This window comes from Arachis stenosperma, chromosome 5 (assembly GCF_014773155.1).
Source record: "Arachis stenosperma cultivar V10309 chromosome 5, arast.V10309.gnm1.PFL2, whole genome shotgun sequence".
NCBI classification, from domain to species: Eukaryota; Viridiplantae; Streptophyta; class Magnoliopsida; order Fabales; family Fabaceae; genus Arachis; species Arachis stenosperma.
Genome location: NC_080381.1, coordinates 35,743,690 through 35,763,924, shown reverse-complemented (window position 1 = coordinate 35,763,924; position 20,235 = coordinate 35,743,690). Strand labels below are relative to the sequence as shown.

At 35.2% G+C, this 20,235-nt stretch overlaps 1 protein-coding gene and 1 long non-coding RNA gene across 3 annotated transcripts; both read right to left on the bottom strand.

Moving 5' to 3' along the window:
• Positions 1–608: 608 nt before the first annotated feature.
• LOC130983247 (TORTIFOLIA1-like protein 4) lies at positions 609–4,247 on the bottom strand. The gene is made up of 5 exons (XM_057907453.1): positions 3,228–4,247; positions 3,022–3,133; positions 1,996–2,555; positions 1,048–1,529; positions 609–918 (listed from the first exon to the last, which is right to left on the bottom strand). Exons 1-5 carry the CDS (start codon positions 4,074–4,076, stop codon positions 906–908), a joined length of 2,016 nt encoding a protein of 671 aa, XP_057763436.1. The 5' UTR covers positions 4,077–4,247; the 3' UTR covers positions 609–905.
• Positions 4,248–16,908: 12,661 nt separating this feature from the next.
• On the bottom strand, positions 16,909–18,177 carry LOC130983287 (uncharacterized). 2 transcript variants are annotated; one of them, XR_009087306.1, is made up of 3 exons: positions 17,820–18,177; positions 17,610–17,717; positions 16,909–17,514 (listed from the first exon to the last, which is right to left on the bottom strand). It is a non-coding gene; the product is annotated as an uncharacterized LOC130983287 (long non-coding RNA). The 2 variants fall into 2 exon arrangements; XR_009087307.1 differs by having other exon boundaries at positions 16,909–17,500.
• Between the last annotated feature and the right edge of the window lie 2,058 nt (positions 18,178–20,235).

Sequence of the window (20,235 nt, the reverse complement as noted above, 5' to 3'; positions counted from 1 at the left end):
TTGGTACCTCAATGTTATTACAAAGAACTAACAAAATACAGGTATTGACTTCAATAATTTGATATCATTACTCTCATATCAAACTATTAATGTCAGTCACAAAACCAAGAAAAAAACTATTAATGTCCAAACTTTATAAAAGAAGTTTAACTAATTCAGACCAACATGGATATAAATTCTTATACTTGTTAAAACTTAATTTATTTTTAAAAAAAATTAATTTTAATAAACAACTTTTAAAAAATAAAAAACTAATTAAACTTAAAAATTATAATAAAAGGCAATATATAACCCGTAAATAAATTAATACTTACATAAATTAAATTATTCTGTTAACTTTTATAATTTTTTAAAGTTAATTAAGTTTTATATTTTAAAAGTTTTCAAATTTAAAATTAATGTAAAAATCTAACTAAAAACTTTTAAAATATAAGAGCCTTAATTATAAATTTAACAAATTTATAAAATCTCAGTAATCTAATCTTAACATAATTGCATATCCATTATTTGATCCTCCGATATTTCCATTATTTTCTTTGGGGTTCTTGTTAATGGTTTATATTATCAATTTATCATCTATAATTTAATTTTCTTGAAGCACATCCAAGGCATAAACACCCTTTCCTCCCTTTCTAGCAATGGCAAAGATTGACATATTGATTATGGTACATATCAAGAAAACTCTTTCTCATGCTCTGCATTCCGAAACCACAAGCTGCTACCTCTGCTTCAATATGGAGAATATTAGGGAAAAGAGCCCTTTTCTAAACAATAATTACTTGAAATAACAAGTCTCCGGAAACTGCAACCGGAACAAACACGCAGCAAAGTTGCTTCAACAATTTCACTTTCACCTACGAATTAGTGATGCTGCAGTTAAAAAATAGCCATCGAGACAGTCTTCTCTACACGGATGACCTGAAAAAACACATGGAATACAAAATCATAAGTCATAATCTGACACATGTAATAAAGTTATTCCCATTACCACTGGTGAATATGAAAATTATATAATTCAAAGAGAACAGCAATATTATATATTGTTACCTGATGTTCTGGTTCCTCAGTGCTTCACAAGCAGCTGGTGAAATGCCATCAAAACAGCTGGCATTATAACTTTGTGCTTTCTCAGCATCTTGGACCATTTTGTGTGAATGCTGTTCTAAATGGGTTGAATCGCTTTCAACATCTGACAATGGGTTTACAAAGAATCCACCCCTACGATGCTGAAATCTTTTGTGATTAGTTGTAGTTAACATTTGTTTGCTATCAGCTTTATCAGCTGTTGCTGTAATAGGTGATGATATGCTTCCCGATGAAGAGAACCTAGTCTCGGTCTTCTTCCAGAATTTAGAACTCAAGAAGTCAGAACCAGGAAGCTTGCAACACATGTCTTCTGTGGCATCCGTGTTGGGAATCCTTCCACTTGATACTGCTAAATCATATGATATTTCATCCAAGGCCATCTCTAGGCCATTTACACGTGTCTCCAGAGAATTCAACCCACTTTGGGAGCTTCCAATAAATCTCTATATTCAGATAAAACAGGATAACGTAACTCAGAAAATATATTATATACTTCCTTAAATGTTTACAAGCTTCGAAGAACAGCAATTGGGTGTTAGCGTATTGCAGATTTGCAGTTTACTTCAGCTATGGATAGCTTAAATTGCAAGGTAAAAGGAAGACAAAATAGTATGTGGTAGAACAGGTCCATCATGTGTTCAAATAATTAAATAAGGATTTTTTTTGTCATTAAACAGTAGTCTGATGGAAGAAGCAAAACAGTCACGGCAAATGGCAGAAAGGAATATTACCCAACCAGACTACTACAATTTCATCTCAGTTGAAAAATTTACTTGATCAAGTATAATGTTAATTAAACACTAACACTGTCTAAAAACTAGGTTCAAATAAACAGACTCAACAAGTAATGAGCAAGGTATATTTAACAGAGTGGAAGTAGTTCAAGATCACAAATTCACAATACTATACCTGGAGGAGGTCTAGCAGATTGGATTGCTGGTTTTCGATTTGCAAAAGTTGTTCACGGATCAATGACAAATCCTCAGCATCTTGTGGGCTCTCACAAACTTCATTTACATTGTTGACAGTAACATCTGACTCAATATTTTCATTCCCATAACATGGAACAACACGTGATTTCAAACCGCTAGATTTTTGAACTTTCTCATCAGAAGTCTTGCTAAAGAGAGCACGCTTTATCTCTTGCCTTGAGTTCACAACATTTTGGTTTCGGGGTGGTTTAGAAACTTCAAAATCACACCTCTTAATGACATCTTCTTTAGACATTTTCGAATTGGGGGACTTTGAGACTGGAGTTACAAGTTTCTCATCTGAGAATTTGTTGTCATCCTGCTGATGCAATATCCTGATTCTTGAGTCCTTGTTATTAATCTTCAGAGGTTTCTCTCTTTCCACGGAAGATGCGAATGAATGTGTAGATGGAGGGGACCTGTTTACAGGGACTGTCTTCTTCGGTTGAGAAAATTTAGAGCCAAAATTGACACAATGGCCTTTACTATCATCTGGACCTATAAGGAAAACCCCCAGAATTAAGAATGATTAGCATATTTCATTATCGAATCATTCCTCTAATACCCTTGAATGGTTAAAACACTTTAACATAAAGAAAATATAAAAGCAATAAGATGAATAAAGATCTTACCTTATTTCTAATTTTGAAATGAATCTAATTAAGTCTTTATTGGAGTACTCTTAAAAGGTGGCAAAAGTAATTTAAAATTGAAAAAGAAAAAGGTTTAAGAAAGATCCATCCCTGAATTTTTCACCACCAATGACTCTCATGTCTCAACAAGTCAATCGAAATTTTAAATCCACAGTTAAGCCCAAGCCGGAACAAATAAAAACATAACATGAAAATCACACACAGCAGATAGGTTGCAATAATTTAATTACCATACCAAATCCTAATGAAGCATTACTTAAAAATCAGAAAGATGAATATTTTGGAAAGCAAGATAAGCTTTCTACACTTACCAAATGAAGAACATGTAGACTTGGCAGGAGAAGACGCATCCTCAGATGTATCATCAGCTACCTCCTTCCACATCTCCAACGCACGATTCATGCTTTCCCTAACAACTTTCACCTGCAAAAACATCACCACAGTCATCACAATCAACATTCACATTTTCTTTTATCTTCTTTTCAAATTCCTGCATCTTCAGAGCTTTTAACAATACCTTATCAAACTTACGATTCTGCAAGGAATCCAAGCAGAGAGCCCTGTGCCGCGACGCTAAATCTCTCTCCGTCGTAGCGACCTTACCGAGCGCCTCCGCCGCTGCCTTCCTCACCGCCCAGTCCTCACTGCTCAGGAACTCCACCAGGCACGGCACTAGCCAGCTTAGCACGCCGCTGCTCGATGCACCGCCGGCGCCGACAACGCTTCCAATCAGCACCAGGAGCGCGGCCTTCGCCTTGCAGACTTCGCTCTTTGCGAGCTTCCCGAGCCGCGGCATCGCGCTACGACGAAGTGCCTCCGCGTCCGGCTCCGGCGCAGCCTCGACTGCGGCGGCAAGGCAGAGCGCGGCGCCGATCTGTGAGTTGGCGTCTTGCTCTTGCGCCAGCGCGTCCATGAGCGGGCGGAGGAACGCAGCGGTGAACGGCAGTTTCGTGATCCGCGACGACATGGTGGAGACGGCGTCGACGCAAGCAGATCGGACGGCTGAGTCAGAGTCGCGTAGGCGGCGGAGCACGGTTGCAATCATCTTGGACAAAAATGGAGCTAGTGCGTCGCCGTGGAAGCGCGTGAGGAGTGAGAGGAGGTTAACGCATTGCTTCCGGACCGGCGATTTGGAAGAAGAATCGGTGTTGTGGATGCAAGAGAGAAAGGAGGAGAAGGACTCGGGGCTGAGAGTTCTGGCGATGGACTCGAGTTCCGCCGTGGCGATGGCGAGGGTGTCGCGGTCGGAAAGCTTGTTGAGAAGCATGATGACTCGCTGGCGGAGGTCCTGAGTTGACCCCGGAGACGTGGCGGCGAGTTGGGGCGGGCCGCTGAACGAGTTGCGCCTGGAAGACGGGAGTGACATTGTGGGGCTGTCGAGTTCTTTTGACTCGGTGGTGACTCAATGACTCAGCATTCAAGAAGAGTGAAGGACAGGAAGAAGGACCGAAGGAGTAACCGTATAAGTAACTGAAGAAGCGGTGCGTTTTTGTGGGAAGTGGTGTTTTTTTTTTGGCGGCAGAGTTTCGAAGAGATTTGGGAGATTCAATGCAAACGAGTTTGATTATCGTTGATGGGATCATTTTATACGGGTGGCAAACTCTGCGTTCTGTGCGGTTTTGCATGTTAATAACTTTTGTACAAATAATTATTAAAATCTTTCATTAAAAGTACTAATTAATTCTTAAAAACAATTCTATAATATATATGAATAGGTTTAACTAATTTCTAGAAATGATGAATTATATGCGAGGATTTAATTTTAATATATTGATGGTATAAAATAATATAGTAGCACAATTATATTTATTTTTTAAAATAATTATTTTTTTGTTTTTATTAAATAACTATTTACGTGACTAATAAAAATAATAATTATTTTTTTATGATATAATGTCACATAATTAAATATAAATATAAAATTATTTTTTATTAACAATCCATCAAAAATTATATTCTTATACGGTATGCTTTAATTATAGTATTGTAAAATAAAATTCAGGATTTAATGTCAAACCATTTCGTTTTATCTAGTGAGTATTTTTACAATATATTGCGCTAGTAATCCAAATCCAAAATTTAATAAGGGTAAAATTTAAAAAAAAATTAACATTAAGTTATTTTTAGATAAAATTATTAATTAAAAATTATTAAATAATAATTTAATTAAATATATTAAATATTTAATATTTTTTAACTATTATTTCATATTAAAAAATTTATAAGATTTCTCCATCGATTTCCCTTATTTTTAGTTGAGTACTAACAAGTACCAAACCCCCCCCCCCCCCTCTTTTGTTCTTTAACTTCATAATTAAATCTTATCTCTTATGCAATAATTAGAGAAAAACTAGGAAAGTTATACTAAACCTTCTTGGAAATTGATTGATTTCGTAATTGAATCTCAAACTATTCTCTTTTCGCTTGCACGTTAACCTCTTTTTTTTTCTATCTTTCTTTGTGATGCAGAAAATTATTCCAATTCTAATTCTATGGATAGTAAGTGAATATTATTATTGTTAGTACCATATTTAGTGTTAAAGAAAATAATTAGAATTAAATTAGATTAATTAGTATTATTTATATTTATATAATATATCTGTATATTAATTATAGGATTTTATATTTTTATTATTTTAATTTTTTTAATATTAATATATATCTTTTGTACATTATATTGTTTGATAGACTGAATAATACATAAAAACACTTTTTTATATTACTTTATTATTTTTAACATGAGAAATTGGATGAGACGTATCCGGTTCCAATAATCCTCATATGCCTTAGTATAAGTGGAATTTTTAAGAAGAGGCTCACAAGAGGTCAATTGATATCAAATAATTTCCATCTGAATAAGAAAATAAAAAATTGTTTGGCCACGTTTATGCTTAAAGCTATGAAACTCCTTTAGTAGTTAGTACTGATGAGAGAGATCAGAAATAGTATAACGTTCTGCTAAATGATCTCATACCTTTTTAACAGTTTATAAATGTCCAAACTGTAGGTGAATGCTGGGAGTAGAAGTGTTGCAGAACCAAGTGATAATTTAGTGAATTTTACTATCCCAATCTTCTAATTTCTCTGCAAAGTCCTTTTCAGCATCCTCCTTGAATTTAGAGGTCTTGTCTTTGGATTTGACAGTCACAGTTGGCTTAACATGACAAATAATATCATCAGTCACATATCACCATAATTTTCGCCCTTTAAAAAATTCTCGCATAGTTTCAATCCAATGAGAATAGTTGGAGCCATTAAGGACAATAGGGATAGGCTGAGAAAATCCAGTTTCCATATAATAACAGAAATAATGGCAAAAAAGTGAAGAAACTGCAAATTCGAGATAGAAAATGAAAAAATGGATGACAAAATCGGAAATAACTCACCAAAAAATCTTAGAGAGGGTCTCACTGTCTATCACGTCAGACGAAAAAGACACGTGGCACTGCGTGATTGGAGGAGGAGAACGCATCAGCGCTGACGAGGTGTGGAGGTGGCACACAGGTCGCGAAGCTGAAGGCGTCTGGAAGGAGAACTTGTTCAAGCAGACAGGGAACTTCAAGCGGCGCGTGGCGGCGCGTCTGGTGCGAAATTTATAACCCACACTTACTAACCGACAAGTGCACCGAGTCGTACCAAGTAATACCTTACGTGAGTAAGGGTCCTTCCCATGAGGATTGATGGATCAAGCAACAATGATTGATTGATTGGATTAGTTAGGCAAGCAAAAATTGGTTTTGAGATGTTCAAAAGGTTTAAGTTCGAACTCAGAATATCAAAAGGATAGACAAATAAATAAGTTGGGAATAAAATGTTGAGAAAGCAGTTAAGGTTTCAGATTTATCTATTTTTCAAATTTATTTTTATCACTAACTAATTTAATTATGCAAGATATAATTTCATGGCAAACTATATGTAACTAGGCCCTAATTCCTTAGACCTTCCTAGTCTCCTCTAAAATTCATTAACTGCCAATTCCTTGGTCAGTTAATTCTAATTAGAGGGTGATGATCAATTTCTAGTTTATATGCCAAAAGAATTCTAATTATCCAAAAATAAAGGGATTATATGTCACGTATCCCGTTAAATACAAACAATTAGAAATTCAGCATAATATGTTTTCAAGCTGTTGTTCGAGTAAAGAGCTTTTCCAAGTTTTACAAGAACTCAATTAGAACATGGGTCATACTTCCGTTCCACCCATATTCATAAAGTAAAGAGCGAAAACAATTATTGAAATATAAATCAAGATATGAATTAAATTAGAAAGATCAAACGAATAAATCCATACAAATAGACAGAGCTCTTAACCTTAATAATGAAGGATTAGTTGCTAATGGTTCAGAGAAGAAAAAATAAGGGTTCTGGTAACAATCTGGTACCTGTCTAAATGTACAGGGTTTCTATTTATTACTAATCCTAATAGGTTTAAAAATCAAAAATTAAAAATAATATCTTTTCCCAAAAGATAAGATTTGAATTTAAATTCGAATTAATTAACAGATCTTCAGTTTATGGGTGGGGACCACTTGATTTGTCCATTCTGCAGCTTCTAATATGTGTTTTCTGGGCTTTAAACATAAATCAAAAACAACCCAGAAATCGTAACCAGCGTTTTCTGAATTATTGCAGATCGCGCATGTGACGCGTCCGCGTCGTCCACGCGCTCGCGTCATTTGTGCATATTCCAGTCCACGCGTTCGCGTCAAGCACGCGATCGCGTCATTGCGATTTCTCCATTCCGCGCGGTCGCGTGAGCCATGCATCCGCGTCGGTCTTCGCTGGTCATCTCTTTGGTTTCTTCTTTTTCTCTGCAGAAACTTCATCAAATCCCTCCGAATGCTACCTAAAATAAATAAAATTGCAAAAAACTCAAAATAGCATCCATAGTGGCTAAAATATAATTAATTCTTAATTAAACTCAACAATTTAGATGCAAATTCACTAGAAAAAGATAGACAAGATGCTCACGCATCACACACCAAACTTAAACTGTTGCTTGTCCTCAAGCAACCAAAACTAATATAAGCTTATGATGTGAATTTGCATGAGAATGAGAGTTCGATTAAGCTCATGTCTCTTTTTATAGTAGGGTTTATAACTGTAATCCTGAATAGGTTTGGCATCTCACTGTCCTTTGAATCAAGAATGTTATTGTCATTCAGAATTAGAATCCGGATGATATTATGAATTCTCTGATCTTTACATTTCAGTTTAATCCTTGAACACAGCAAAATTTACTTTAATTTATTTTTCTTTGGTGCTTTGCACCTTGAGCCTAGCCGTGACTTTAAATGTTTTGTCTCAAGAGTTATTTGACACAAAAACACCACAAGCACTTAACTGGGGAACTCCCGTTGAGTTCTGATTTTTCTTTCAGTTATTCCCAGACAGTGGTACTCAAAGCCTTTGGGATACTCTGTTAAACGCACTTGGTCTCGACTCTAAGTGTTCTGTCTCAAGGATTATTTGATACAATCACACCACAAGCATATGACTAGGGAAATAACTCTTTGAGCTTTTAATCATGTCCGACCTCCCTAGTCATTGATGCTCAGAGCCTTAGACCCTGCTTTTATTATTATTTATTTATTTATATAATGATTTTTTTGCTATTTCTTTTCCTTTAAAGATTAAATTTTTGTTTATTTCAGAGAAGTCATAATAATTCTCTAAATTCCTGTTCCTTATACATCAACATAACTTGATTCAAATTCAAATATGCACTGTTCATATCATGCATTCAAAAATCACAGAAAATACCACCACTTTTAAGTAAATAAGACTATTTTTAGAATTAAACTCAATTTCTCATGTAATACATCACTTCTTTTTCTTTTCTTTTTAGATTCAAGTTCAGTGAGTGGTACATGAAACATCTTTTCAGCATTAAAGAAATTAAAAAAAAAAAACTAGTCCTAGAATTCTAACTAATAAAAGATCATGCAACAAACAAAGCAAAATAGCAGAAAGCCAGAACATAACATAGAAAAAAGAGAGGAGGAATAAAAATGAAAGGAACTCAACCACCTTAGTTATCCTAGCGGTCGCTTTATTCTTCAGGTTGTACTCCTCCGTGAAGATGATTCGCCTCCCTTTTGGTGCCATAGGAATAAACAGAAAAGCTTTAAGCGAAGCGTCAACACCAAACTTAAAGGTTTGCTTGTCCTCAAGCAAATAAGAACTGAAAATAGAAAGAGATAAATATTATGAGGAATAAAAAATAAAAGGATAAAAGAATAAGAGAGAATTAGGATTTGGAGAGAGAGAGAGAGAAAGAAAACTGGGCGGCGAACTAGTGTGGCACAAGCGACACGAACGCGTGGGGCACGCGTTCGCGTGATTGCGTTTTAGTTAGTTGACGCGGTCGCGTCGATCACGCGGTCGCGTGACCCATGTTATGCTTCGGGCGCGAGTGCAGCCTCACGCCTGCACAACTCTCTGTTCGAATTTAAATATTTGCCAAATTATGGGTGACGCGATCGCGTGGGTCATGCAATCGCGTGAGTGGCTTCAGACGGGAATGACACGGATGCGTCGACGACGTGTTCGCGTGATAGGGATTATGCGTCTAGCACCAAGCCAGCACCACTCCAGCACAATATTTGGTTGTGCACCCTTTTTACGTCGAAAAATCAGGGCACGCGGCCACGTGGGTCACGCGGTCGCGTGGGAGGCTAATATTCCCACATGACGCGGACGCGTCAGCGATGCGATCGCGTGGGGCAATTTGTGCCACTGGCATGCCTCCAGCCACGCTCCAGCGTGACTCTCTGTTCGTTTTTATTTTCTCCCCTCTCCTTGCGACGCGGACGCGTCGCAGATGCGGTCGCATCGCGTGGCATTTTTTTTTATAGCTTGAGGTGTTCGGTTCCTTGGAGAACATAGCTGCATGATCAGAAAATTAGTAAGAACTCAATAAAAATAAAATAAGAAAATTACTACTATGAAAAATAAAAATAGCTAAGGATACGAAATTATCGGGTTGCCTCCCGACAAGCGCTTCTTTATCGTCACTAGCTTGACGGTCAGCTCCTCTAAGGAGGAGGATCATAGGGGCTCAGCTCTTCACCCCTTACTTTGAACTTCTTTCCTGTGTCTCCATAACGTAGCTCAATATGCTCCAGAGAGAGGATTCTGATTACTGTATAAACCCATGCTGGATTGCTGGTCAATACTACCTTCATTCCTGGGGAGAAACCTTCAGTGGGGATATTTTTGTTTCTCCATCCTCTTGGTACTTTCTTCTTTTTGGGAACCTCTTCCTCGGTAGATGATGCATTCCCAACACCAAACTTATGTTTGATGTCAGGAGGAATTTTATTGACTGTTACCAAGGGAGGTTTGAGTTGCAGATTCTGCTGTGTATCATCAGGCGGTTTTTGAAGGTTTGGATCAATAAGCTCAGCCTGCATGCACCTCTCTTCTTCACCTGTTGGATGTATATCTTTGAAGACATGAAAGACCAGTTGCTCATTATGCACTTTAAGCACTAATTCACCCACTTCTACATCAATTAGAGCTCTTCCAGTGGCTAGAAATGGTCTTCCTAGAATTATAGAGGCATTCTCATTTTCTCCTGTATCAAGAATCACAAAGTCTGCTGGGAGAAAGAACTTACCCACTTTGACTAAGATATTCTCCACTAATCCATATGCAGGCTTCATAGATTTATCTGTCATCTGCAATGCTATCTTTGTGGGTTGTGCCTCTTGTATTTGCAGTTTCTTCATCACAAATAGGGGCATTAGATTTATGCTTGCCCCCAGATCACATAGGGCTTTCTCAAAGGTTGTGCTCCCAATGGTGCATGGAATTTGGAAGCTCCCTGGATCTGGCATCTTCCTTGGCAAGTTATTCTAAATGACAGCACTACATTCCTTAGTCAGGGCTATTGTCTCATCTCCTTTTAAACGCTTTTTCTTTAACAACAACTCCTTCATGAATTTGGCATAGATAGGCATTTGCTCCAAAACCTCAGCAAAAGGAATATTGATTTGTAACTTTCTGAAGATTTCCAAGAACTTTGAGAACAGCTTGTCATTGGTCTCCTTTTGAAGTCTCTGAGGATATGGCATCTTAGGCTTGTACTCAGGAGCCTTTGGCAGAGTAAGATAAGTGTCAAGAGAGTCTGGGAATGGGTTGTCTGAACGCTTTGGAGGGGCGTGCTCTACTTCTTCCTTCTTCTCCTCTGGAGCATCCTTTTCAACTGGCTCTTCATTGACCTTGGTCTCAGAACCAGCTACTTTACCACTTCTTAATCGAATAGCCTTGCAATCTTCTCCTGGGTTCACCACTATGTCACCTTGAAATGCACTTGCAGACCTCTCAAGTATTTGCTTGCTCAGTTGGTCTACTAGCACCTCTAAATTTCTAATGGAGGCTCTGGTTTCCTGCATAACTTGTGCTTCTGCACTTGCCACTTGTCCACTTATCATAGTGATAGCCTTGCATTCCTCTCTTGGATTTGGAATTGTGTTACTAGGAAGGCTATTAGTGGTCCTCTGATCAATTTCATTAACTCTGGTGGCTATTTGACCCATTTGAATCTTCAGATTCTTGATGGATGCTCTGGTTTCCTATCTAAAACCTGTCAATATTGCTTCTAAATCATTGTTCTATTGGAAACCGCCCTGAGAATTATTGTTGAAGTTCTGAGGTCTCTGAGGTTGATCCCTCCATCCAAAATTTGGGTGATTCCTCCATCCCGGGTTGTATGTCTTAGAATATGGGTCATTGTTGGGATTCCTAGTACCACTCCCCATGTAATTCACCTATTCAAAAGAAGGTTGAGCATAATCATAATTATCATTTTGTACAAAATTACCTGCCATGTCATAGGAGACTTTCTGTGGTGGATTTTGGGTGTTGATAGCTGAGACTTGCATGCCACCCATCTGTTGAGTAAGTAGATTTATTTGCTGAGACATCAGCTTGTTCTGAGCAAGAAGAGCATTAATAGCATCTACTTCCAACACGCCTCTCTTCTGAGGGGTTTCAAAATTCACAGGATTCCTGTTAGAGGAGTATAAATATTGGTTGCTTGCAGCCAATTCAATCAGCTCAATAGTCTCCTCCGGTGTCTTCTTCTTGTGCAATGAACCTCCTGCAGAATTGTCTAAGCACATTTTGGACATTTCACCCAAGTCTTCATAAAATATATCTATTTGTGTCCATTTGGAGAACATGTCTGGAGGGCATTGCCTAGTCAGTAGCTTGTATCTCTCCCAAGCTTCATACAGAGTCTCACCATCCTTCTGTCTGAAGGTCTGAACCTCCATCCTAAGCTTAGTCAGCTTCTTTGGTGGAAAAAATTTTGTGAGAAACTCAGTAACCACCTTGTTCCAAGTATCCAAACTGTCCTTGGGTTGAGAATCTAGCCATAGTTTTGCTCCATTCCTCAGAGCAAATGGGAAGAGCATTAGTTTGTACACATTTGGGTTCACTCCATTTGTCTTCACAGTATCACAAATCTGCAGAAAACTTGAAATGAATTGATTTGGGTCTTCGTGGGGAAGACCATGATACTGGAAGTTTTGTTGCACCAGGGTGACCAGTTGAGGCTTCAACTCAAAGTTGTTTGCAGTAATAGGAGGCACCACGATGCTTTTTTCATAAAGATCTGCGGTAGGAGAAGAGTAGGAGCGAAGCACTCTCCTTTGTTGCTCATTCCCATTCGGGTTTGCCGCATTGGGATTATCAGCATTGTTAGCATTCATAGTGGATTCTGCAGCCTTGTACAATTTTGCCTGTTGTAAACGTTGCCTGAAAGTCCTTTCAGGTTCAGGATCAAAGTCTAAGAGATGTTCTTTGTCTCTGTTCCTGTGCATAAACAGACAGAAAACAAGAAAAGATGGAAATCTCTATGTCAGAGTGTAGAGAATTCCCTGTGAGGTAACCTGTGTAAAGAAATAAATAATAAAAAAAATACTAAATAAATAAATAAATAAATAGAAAAAAATAATAAATAGGTAATACCAAACTTAATTTCAGAAATTAAGAAAAATATTGGTGCTATTTATTCATTAAAATTTTTTTTAAAATTTTTTTTTAAATAAAAGAAAAAAAAAGAAAGAAAACGAAAAAGGGGAGGGGGTACTGGACGGAAAAGAAGAAAAAAAAGGAAAATAAATTTTTTTTTTCGAAAAATAATAGAACAAAATTTTTTTTTTGTAAAATTAAAATTAAAACGCCTAATCTAAACAATCAAACAACTAATAGTTGTTAATCACTATCAATCTCCGGCAACGGCGCCAAAAACTTGGTGCGGAATTTATAACCCACACTTACTAACCGGCAAGTGCACCGGGTCGTACCAAGTAATACCTTACGTGAGTAAGGGTCGATCCCACGAGGATTGATGGATCAAACAACAATGATTGATTGATTGGATTAGTTAGGCAAGCAAAAATTGGTTTTGAGATGTTCAAAAGGTTTAAGTTCGAACTCAGAATATCAAAAGGATAGACAAATAAATAAGTTGGGAATAAAATGTTGAGAAAGCAGTTAAGGTTTCAGAGTTATCTATTTTCCAAATTTATTTTTATCACTAACTAATTTAATTATGCAAGATATAATTTCATGGCAAACTATATGTGACTAGGCCCTAATTCCTTAGACCTTCCTAGTCTCCTCTAAAATTCATTAACTGCCAATTCCTTGGTCAGTTAATTCCAATTAGAGGGTGATGATCAATTTCTAGTTTATATGCCAAAAGAATTCTTATTATCCAAAAATAAAGGGATTATATGTCACGTATCCCGTTAAATACAAACAATTAGAAATTCAGTATAATATGTTTTCAAGTTGTTGTTCAAGTAAAGAGCTTTTCCAAGTTTTACAAGAACTCAATTAGAACATGGGTCATCCTTCCGTTCCACCCATATTCATAAGGTAAAGAGCGAAAACAATTATTGAAATATAAATCAAGACATGAATTAAATTAGAAAGATCAAACGAATAAATCCATACAAATAGACAGAGCTCCTAACCTTAACAATGAAGGATTAGTTGCTCATGGTTCAGAGAAGAAAAAATAAGGGTTCTGGTAACAATCTGGTACCTGTCTAAATGTACATAGTTTCTATTTATTACTAATCCTAATAGGTTTAAAAATCAAAAATTAAAAATAATATCTTTTCCCAAAAGATAAGATTTGAATTTAAATTCGAATTAATTAACAGATCTTCAGTTTATGGGTGGGAACCACTTGATTTGTCCATTTTGCAGCTTCTAATATGTGTTTTCTGGGCTTTAAACATAAATAAAAAACAACCCAGAAATCGTAACCGGCATTTTCTGAATTATTGCAGATCGCGCATGTGACGCATCCGCGTCGTCGACGCGCTCGCGTCATTTGTGCATATTCCAGTCTACGCGTTCGCGTCAAGCACGCGATCACGTCATTGCGATTTCTCCATTCCGCGCGGTCGCGTGAGCCATGCGTCCGCGTCGGTCTTCGCTGGTCATCTCTTTGGTTTCTTCTTTTTCTCTGCAGAAACTTCATCAAATCCCTCCGAATGCTACCTAAAATAAATAAAATTGTACAAAACTCAAAATAGCATCCATAATGGCTAAAATATAATTAATTCTTAATTAAACTCAACAAATTAGATGCAAATTCACTAAGAAAAGATAGACAAGATTCTCACGCATCAGCGTCCGGCGATAATTCTGGAGGCATTGGAAACTTTACGATGAGATGAAGGCGACAGTGACGGCGATGACGAACCAAAGTGTCGAGAAAGAGTCGAAAAATAAAGATAAAGTACTGTCGGAGGAGACAAAACAAAAGAGCTAGAAACCAATTATTACTGAAAAAAAAAGCAACATATGCTCTTGATATCATATTAGAAATAAGAGAACAATCTGAAAAAAGTGTTTTTGTGTATGATTCATTCTATCAAAAAGTACAATGTACAAGAGGTATACATGTGCTAGAAGAGTCAAAGTATAAAAATATAGAATCATACAATTAATATACAAATATATATATAAATACAAATGATACTAATGATCTAATTTGATTCTAATTATTCTCTTAATATTTAGAAGAATACTAACTAGCAATATTTAAAAGTGTAAATTAAAATTATGTTATTAAATTAATAAACTAAAAAAATTTAGTTGATGACTTAATGTCTAAAAATAATAAATTCTACTAATTTGTAAATTTTTTTTCTTTCATTTAAATTTTTTGTTTTAGTGTCATTGGCCAATTTTACGAAGACATCTCAACAAACCTTCAATATTATTAAATTTTCCTTTTCTAATAAGGCAGTCCGTTCTTTGTGAATTATGAGTTCTAAACATAACCTTAATTAATTAATTAATTAATTATAAATATTTCAAAGTTAACTATGTATAAAACTATGTAGCATTTACATGGTAAAATTCATACGCAAACGAGCCAGACGCCTATATTTATTAGAGTAAGCTATACCCGCCGGTGAATGTATTCCTTCCTTATAAATTTTGAATTCAACAAGCAACTGATGAAAAATTTCTTTGAAACAAGGTATAATAATCCAAATATTCCAACCTGTAACAATATTATTCACTCCTTGTACCCGAGGTTATACAAATCTGTGTGTCTACTTCAAGTCACAATCAAATTAACGCAACTTAATTAACAGTATCAGCAATTATTATAAGAGTGGAATTTGTACAAGCTCACATGAACGCATACATGTTTACTCTTAATTATGCTAGCTAGTTCGGCAACATCATGAGGGATTGACTAATCATACCCCTAAATTTAATTTTATAATAAGACCCTAACAGTGGTCCGCAAGTACAAGAGAATAGTGCCACATGATCAATCACATGTAGTGCAAGATCATATGTTTCTTCATGTGAGAGTTATTTGAAAATTAATTGACATACAACAGCACATAACAACAAAAATAAAACATCTTTTTTTTTAAAAGAAAATGATATTATAATAACTAGGAAATCATCTAGCAAATCTATTATTGTGAAGCATGTGATGGGGGAGGATAAGAGGAGAAATGGAGAATAGAACACTATTTTTTTTCTAAACTGTTGTTTTATATATATTGTTGTTGCTAAAAAGAACATAAAGGATTCAAGTCGCATAACTGTCACGTGACCCCTGAATATTGATTGATTTTCACAGAAATGCAATTTTTTTTCTTTTTAAAGGAAAAACATTATATTTGGATTGCTTAAAGATGGAATGTGTTAATTAGGTATCAATTACTTTGTTGATTTGCTGCTCCACAATTAGAGAGAACCCTTTTTCTTTGTCTCTCATAGATTCCTTATGCTTCCATATTGAACTATTATATCTTTGGATATGAGCAAGTAGGAGCTACTACTTAGCCAACCCATGAATTGTGGTGCAGGTAACTATATCCAAGTAATAGACAAAATTGAAGCCTGAAATTTAAAGGTATAAGTCTTCTTATGTGGACTTATGTGGACTTGTTGACTACTCTTGCAATTATAAGGGTTAAGGTGATACTCGTTGTTAACGTGAGAGATTGAACATATTAAAGAATAGGATTATGTTATGTGTACATTAAAATTAGTCATTAAAATTAGTTATTAGTACAAAATATATGTTGAAATATAAATATACATTGAAAATAAATTAAATTACATATGTATTTATATACAAATACATTGATAACTGATTTTAATGATTAATTTTGACGTACAAATAATATTTTTATAAAGGATAATAATAGATTTTTTTGTATTTATTATTTTACTAGTATATAGGATGATCCTCTTATGTTATAACGCTACAAGAAATTTGTCAAATACGGTTGAATTTATCAATGAAATTATAGAAAAAATTTGCTAGAAATTATTTAGTAATGAATTTGATTAAAATCTCCTAATAATTACCGTCGATAATTTTCGATGATAAATTTGACGTCACACATAATGTTTCGCACCATGTTACTGTTGGATTTATCTCATTAAAAATTCGTTGGTAATGTGTATTTTATATTTAATTAAATAAAAATTATAGTCAAATTTATTTAACGATAACTGTACTTTTTTATTTTTTTTAATTTTTTTAAACCTGATTGAACCCGATAGTCAACGATTAATAATTAAATCCAAATTAGTGAAAATCAAATAATAATTTTAATGAAACAGTGAGCTATATATAATGAGAAATATGAAGTATATAGAATAAGAACTCGAAGAAATAAAATGTTGTTAAACAAATCAAAACAAAACACTAATGACTACAGGTCTTGGTAATCGTTGTCATCGTCATTCTCCTAGTCTTACTAAGGTGGCAGTCTAAGTGGTGGTATTGTTTTTTTTCTAGCTCCTGTGTACAGGAAGATGAGCCCCCTCCAGCAGTGTCGCTGCCACCATTATGCATGTGCTCATAGTACACCACTATCTATCGTCGCATCTACTGAATTTGCTCTAGCTCCTGTCTCAGGAACTCTATCTTTGCATTGCGAGAATCCTTTGCTTATGCATATGAGGATCTCTTTATACCTCTCCTCAGACAGATGCAGCTGGTTACCTTGATCCTGAAGGCTCTGAGTGAGGTTGTGAACCTACTTCGATAAATCGATGATCTCGAGATCAGCAGGGCTGGTAGTTGAGGTGGACAAAATCCTCAAGGTAGAGGTGCAGAGGTTACTGGTGAAAAACAACCACAACTCGTAGACACGATTTTTGCATGACTTAGATGCGATTTCGGGCCACACTGCATCCAGATCGACAACGGAAGTAGAGGAGTTGTTGCCGTTCTCTCCCAATTTGTTGAGATTGTTGGATTACGGCCTCCAACCTCTGCGTGTAGGATTCTTACGTATTACGTTATATGCAAAATTGAAAGTAATTAGAACGACAATTAATTGAAAACCAACATTGTTATATTTAAACTATGATGTTTACTCACATAATAATTTTCAGACCACTGATCGAACAAATCTCTCCTTGTTCTCCTTCAAAGTGTGAGTGTACTTGAAGGTCTCTACCATCGTCACCTCCGATCCAACGATTTAGACTGCACATATTGAAACAATAGGTTAAATCAAGTGATAAGTACATTATATATCAAAGAGAAAATGAACTCAACATACTAAAATAAGTTACAGACCGGCCAGACCTTTGTCTTCATGAAAGTTACTGACCCGCCAGTATACTTGGCGACCTGACCGATGCCCTGTTAGCCTTATTTGTGGCTCGGCAACGCCTGAACCCTTTATCAGTTTTCCAATATATGCAGAGGGCTTTCTTAATGTCTAGGCGAAGCCACTGAATAAGTTGGTTGATCCTCTCACATACGTCCTAAATAAAGCATCTGCTGAATCTGCCTAGCCATGTGATGGTCGAAGATCTTCTTAATCGTGACATCATGAGTCTTCTCCCATATAAATTTCTCCTGCACAAAAATATAACCAAAATTAAATACATAATTAAATGAAATAGAAGATAGAAACTAACTAAAGTGTGAATATGTAGTGATTTTACTGTCCACTTGTGAAACCATTGCTCTTTGGTCTCATCAGGAATCTTCTTGTAGCTTAGTCATGAGTAGTCGTACATCAACTTAATAATATTAGTACATTTCTATGTACATGCATAGTACACTCTCTGATCTCATCATAAATCTTTTTGTACTACGGATTGAGATATTTATATCCGTTTATTGACTATACATGTTAAATTGTGACTCTTATCCTACTCTACAATCTTTTTTATAATAATTGTTACGGTCTGACTTTTTAGTTGGATAGGTTACGCGTAGACAATTCATTTAGGAAACGCACACGTTCAAATTAGAATCATATCCCACAAATCGAAACATATAAAATCAGACAAAAATTTCTTTTCGGATAATCAACTACCAAAGACTATAAACTCTAGGGACAAAACCCCCCTCATGTATCTTTTTCCAACCCCAATCCTTATATTTCCTAAACCTTATACTAAGTTGATAGTCAAAATTCTCACAAGTATACCATCTCCATCTAGCTCCTAAACGACGATTAATTGGTGGCTTTCCGTCTCAATTCTCATTCGTCGTTGTGCGTAATTCTTGACCAAAACAATAATGAAAATACACAAGAACTTTAAGAGAACCGAGTTGCATAATGAAAAAAAGTTAAGCATTATTTTAATTCTTATAATTTTGGATGAAAATCAAAATCGGTCTTAACTTTTTTTTTATATATTCACAATCATCCTAACGTTAATTTTAGTTTTAAAATTATTCCTTCGTTCCAAATATTTTTTTTAAAGACAAAGCTTTTCCTTCATTTCTTTTTCTTTCTTTCATTATTGCAAAACATTTCATGCATCTTTCATCACTCACAACGTAACAAAAAAATATTTATTAGGATAATTGTTTGAAATTCTAACACAAATCTCTACTATTGAGCTTCTGTTAGTGTTAGGCCTTCAAGCAATTATTCTAATGAGTGTTTTCTTTTATTATGTTATAACTGATGAATGATGAATAAAAATTTCACGGAATAAAATAAAATAAAATAAAGAAATAATTTTGTCTTTAAAAACTTGTAATTGAGACCGGAAAAAATGATTTTTAAAGTTAAAATTAATTTTAAGGACGATTTTGAAAAAAAAATTATTACACAGTTTTAGTTTTCATCTAAAATTTTAAAGACTAAAATAGTAATTAATCCAAAATAAAATAAGAGATATTAATTAAGAGAAGAGGAGGAAAAAAAAGACTAGTAAAATAAGAAGGAATTAGGAAAAAGACAACACTATATTAGATGTCCATGAATATGTTATGTGTCTTAACTTTTGTGACACTGTTTCAAATCTCAACTTTAGAGAGAGAAAGAAAAAAAAAAGTAAAAGGAAAAAAATTGAAAGGAAAAAAAATGCTAAAAAGTGGTATCATTCTAACTACCATTCTAGCTACTTAGCTTGTAGTGAAAAGAGACGTTTTCTGCTGCTCCGTGATTTAAGTTATGTATGTTAGTGTTACGTTGCTATAATCATTTAAAAGAAGGAGAGAATCACCATATAATCATATATAGGAAACTCCATGGGATCCAATCTTGTATAACTATGAAATAGCCTCGAAGGAATTGAAATACTCTCTTGTGATTTGTAATTCGGGTAATAAAAGTTTAGAAGGTGTCATGTGAAAATGCGTGAGTTCGAAGATTTTTCTTTTTTGTGTTATAACAACATTTTTAATGAGCGTGTTCGGATTGAACCTGTCTAAATCTTTTATGAAAAAAACAAAGGCAGAAGCATATGCAGACCATATACACCTTAATTCATGGAAAGGAAAATGACACAAATAAGTTGATGAATCCATGTGAGCAAGTTTTGGATTTCAATTATGTGACAAAGACTTAGCGTTGTATTGTAGTTTTCACATTGCGGATTTGCGGTAGCCCAATTTGGATAATTAAACGCATCCATAAATAGGAAAAAGTGGAAAATAATAATAAAAATTAAGAATAAATTATATTTTTATTCTTAAAATTTTTAAAAATTTTTTAAAATATTTTTAATATTTAATTTGATTCAATGGTATCAAT

Coding starts and splice junctions, on each gene's coding strand:
- LOC130983247 (XM_057907453.1), bottom strand. CDS start 4,076: ATGTCACTCCCGTCTTCCAGGCGCAACTCGTTCAGCGGCCCGCCCCAA. Junction 3,134..3,227: donor AGAATCGTAAGTTTGATAAG/GTATTGTTAAAA, acceptor ATGTTTTTGCAG/GTGAAAGTTGTTAGGGAAAG. Junction 2,556..3,021: donor GTCTACATGTTCTTCATTTG/GTAAGTGTAGAA, acceptor TTTTCCTTATAG/GTCCAGATGATAGTAAAGGC.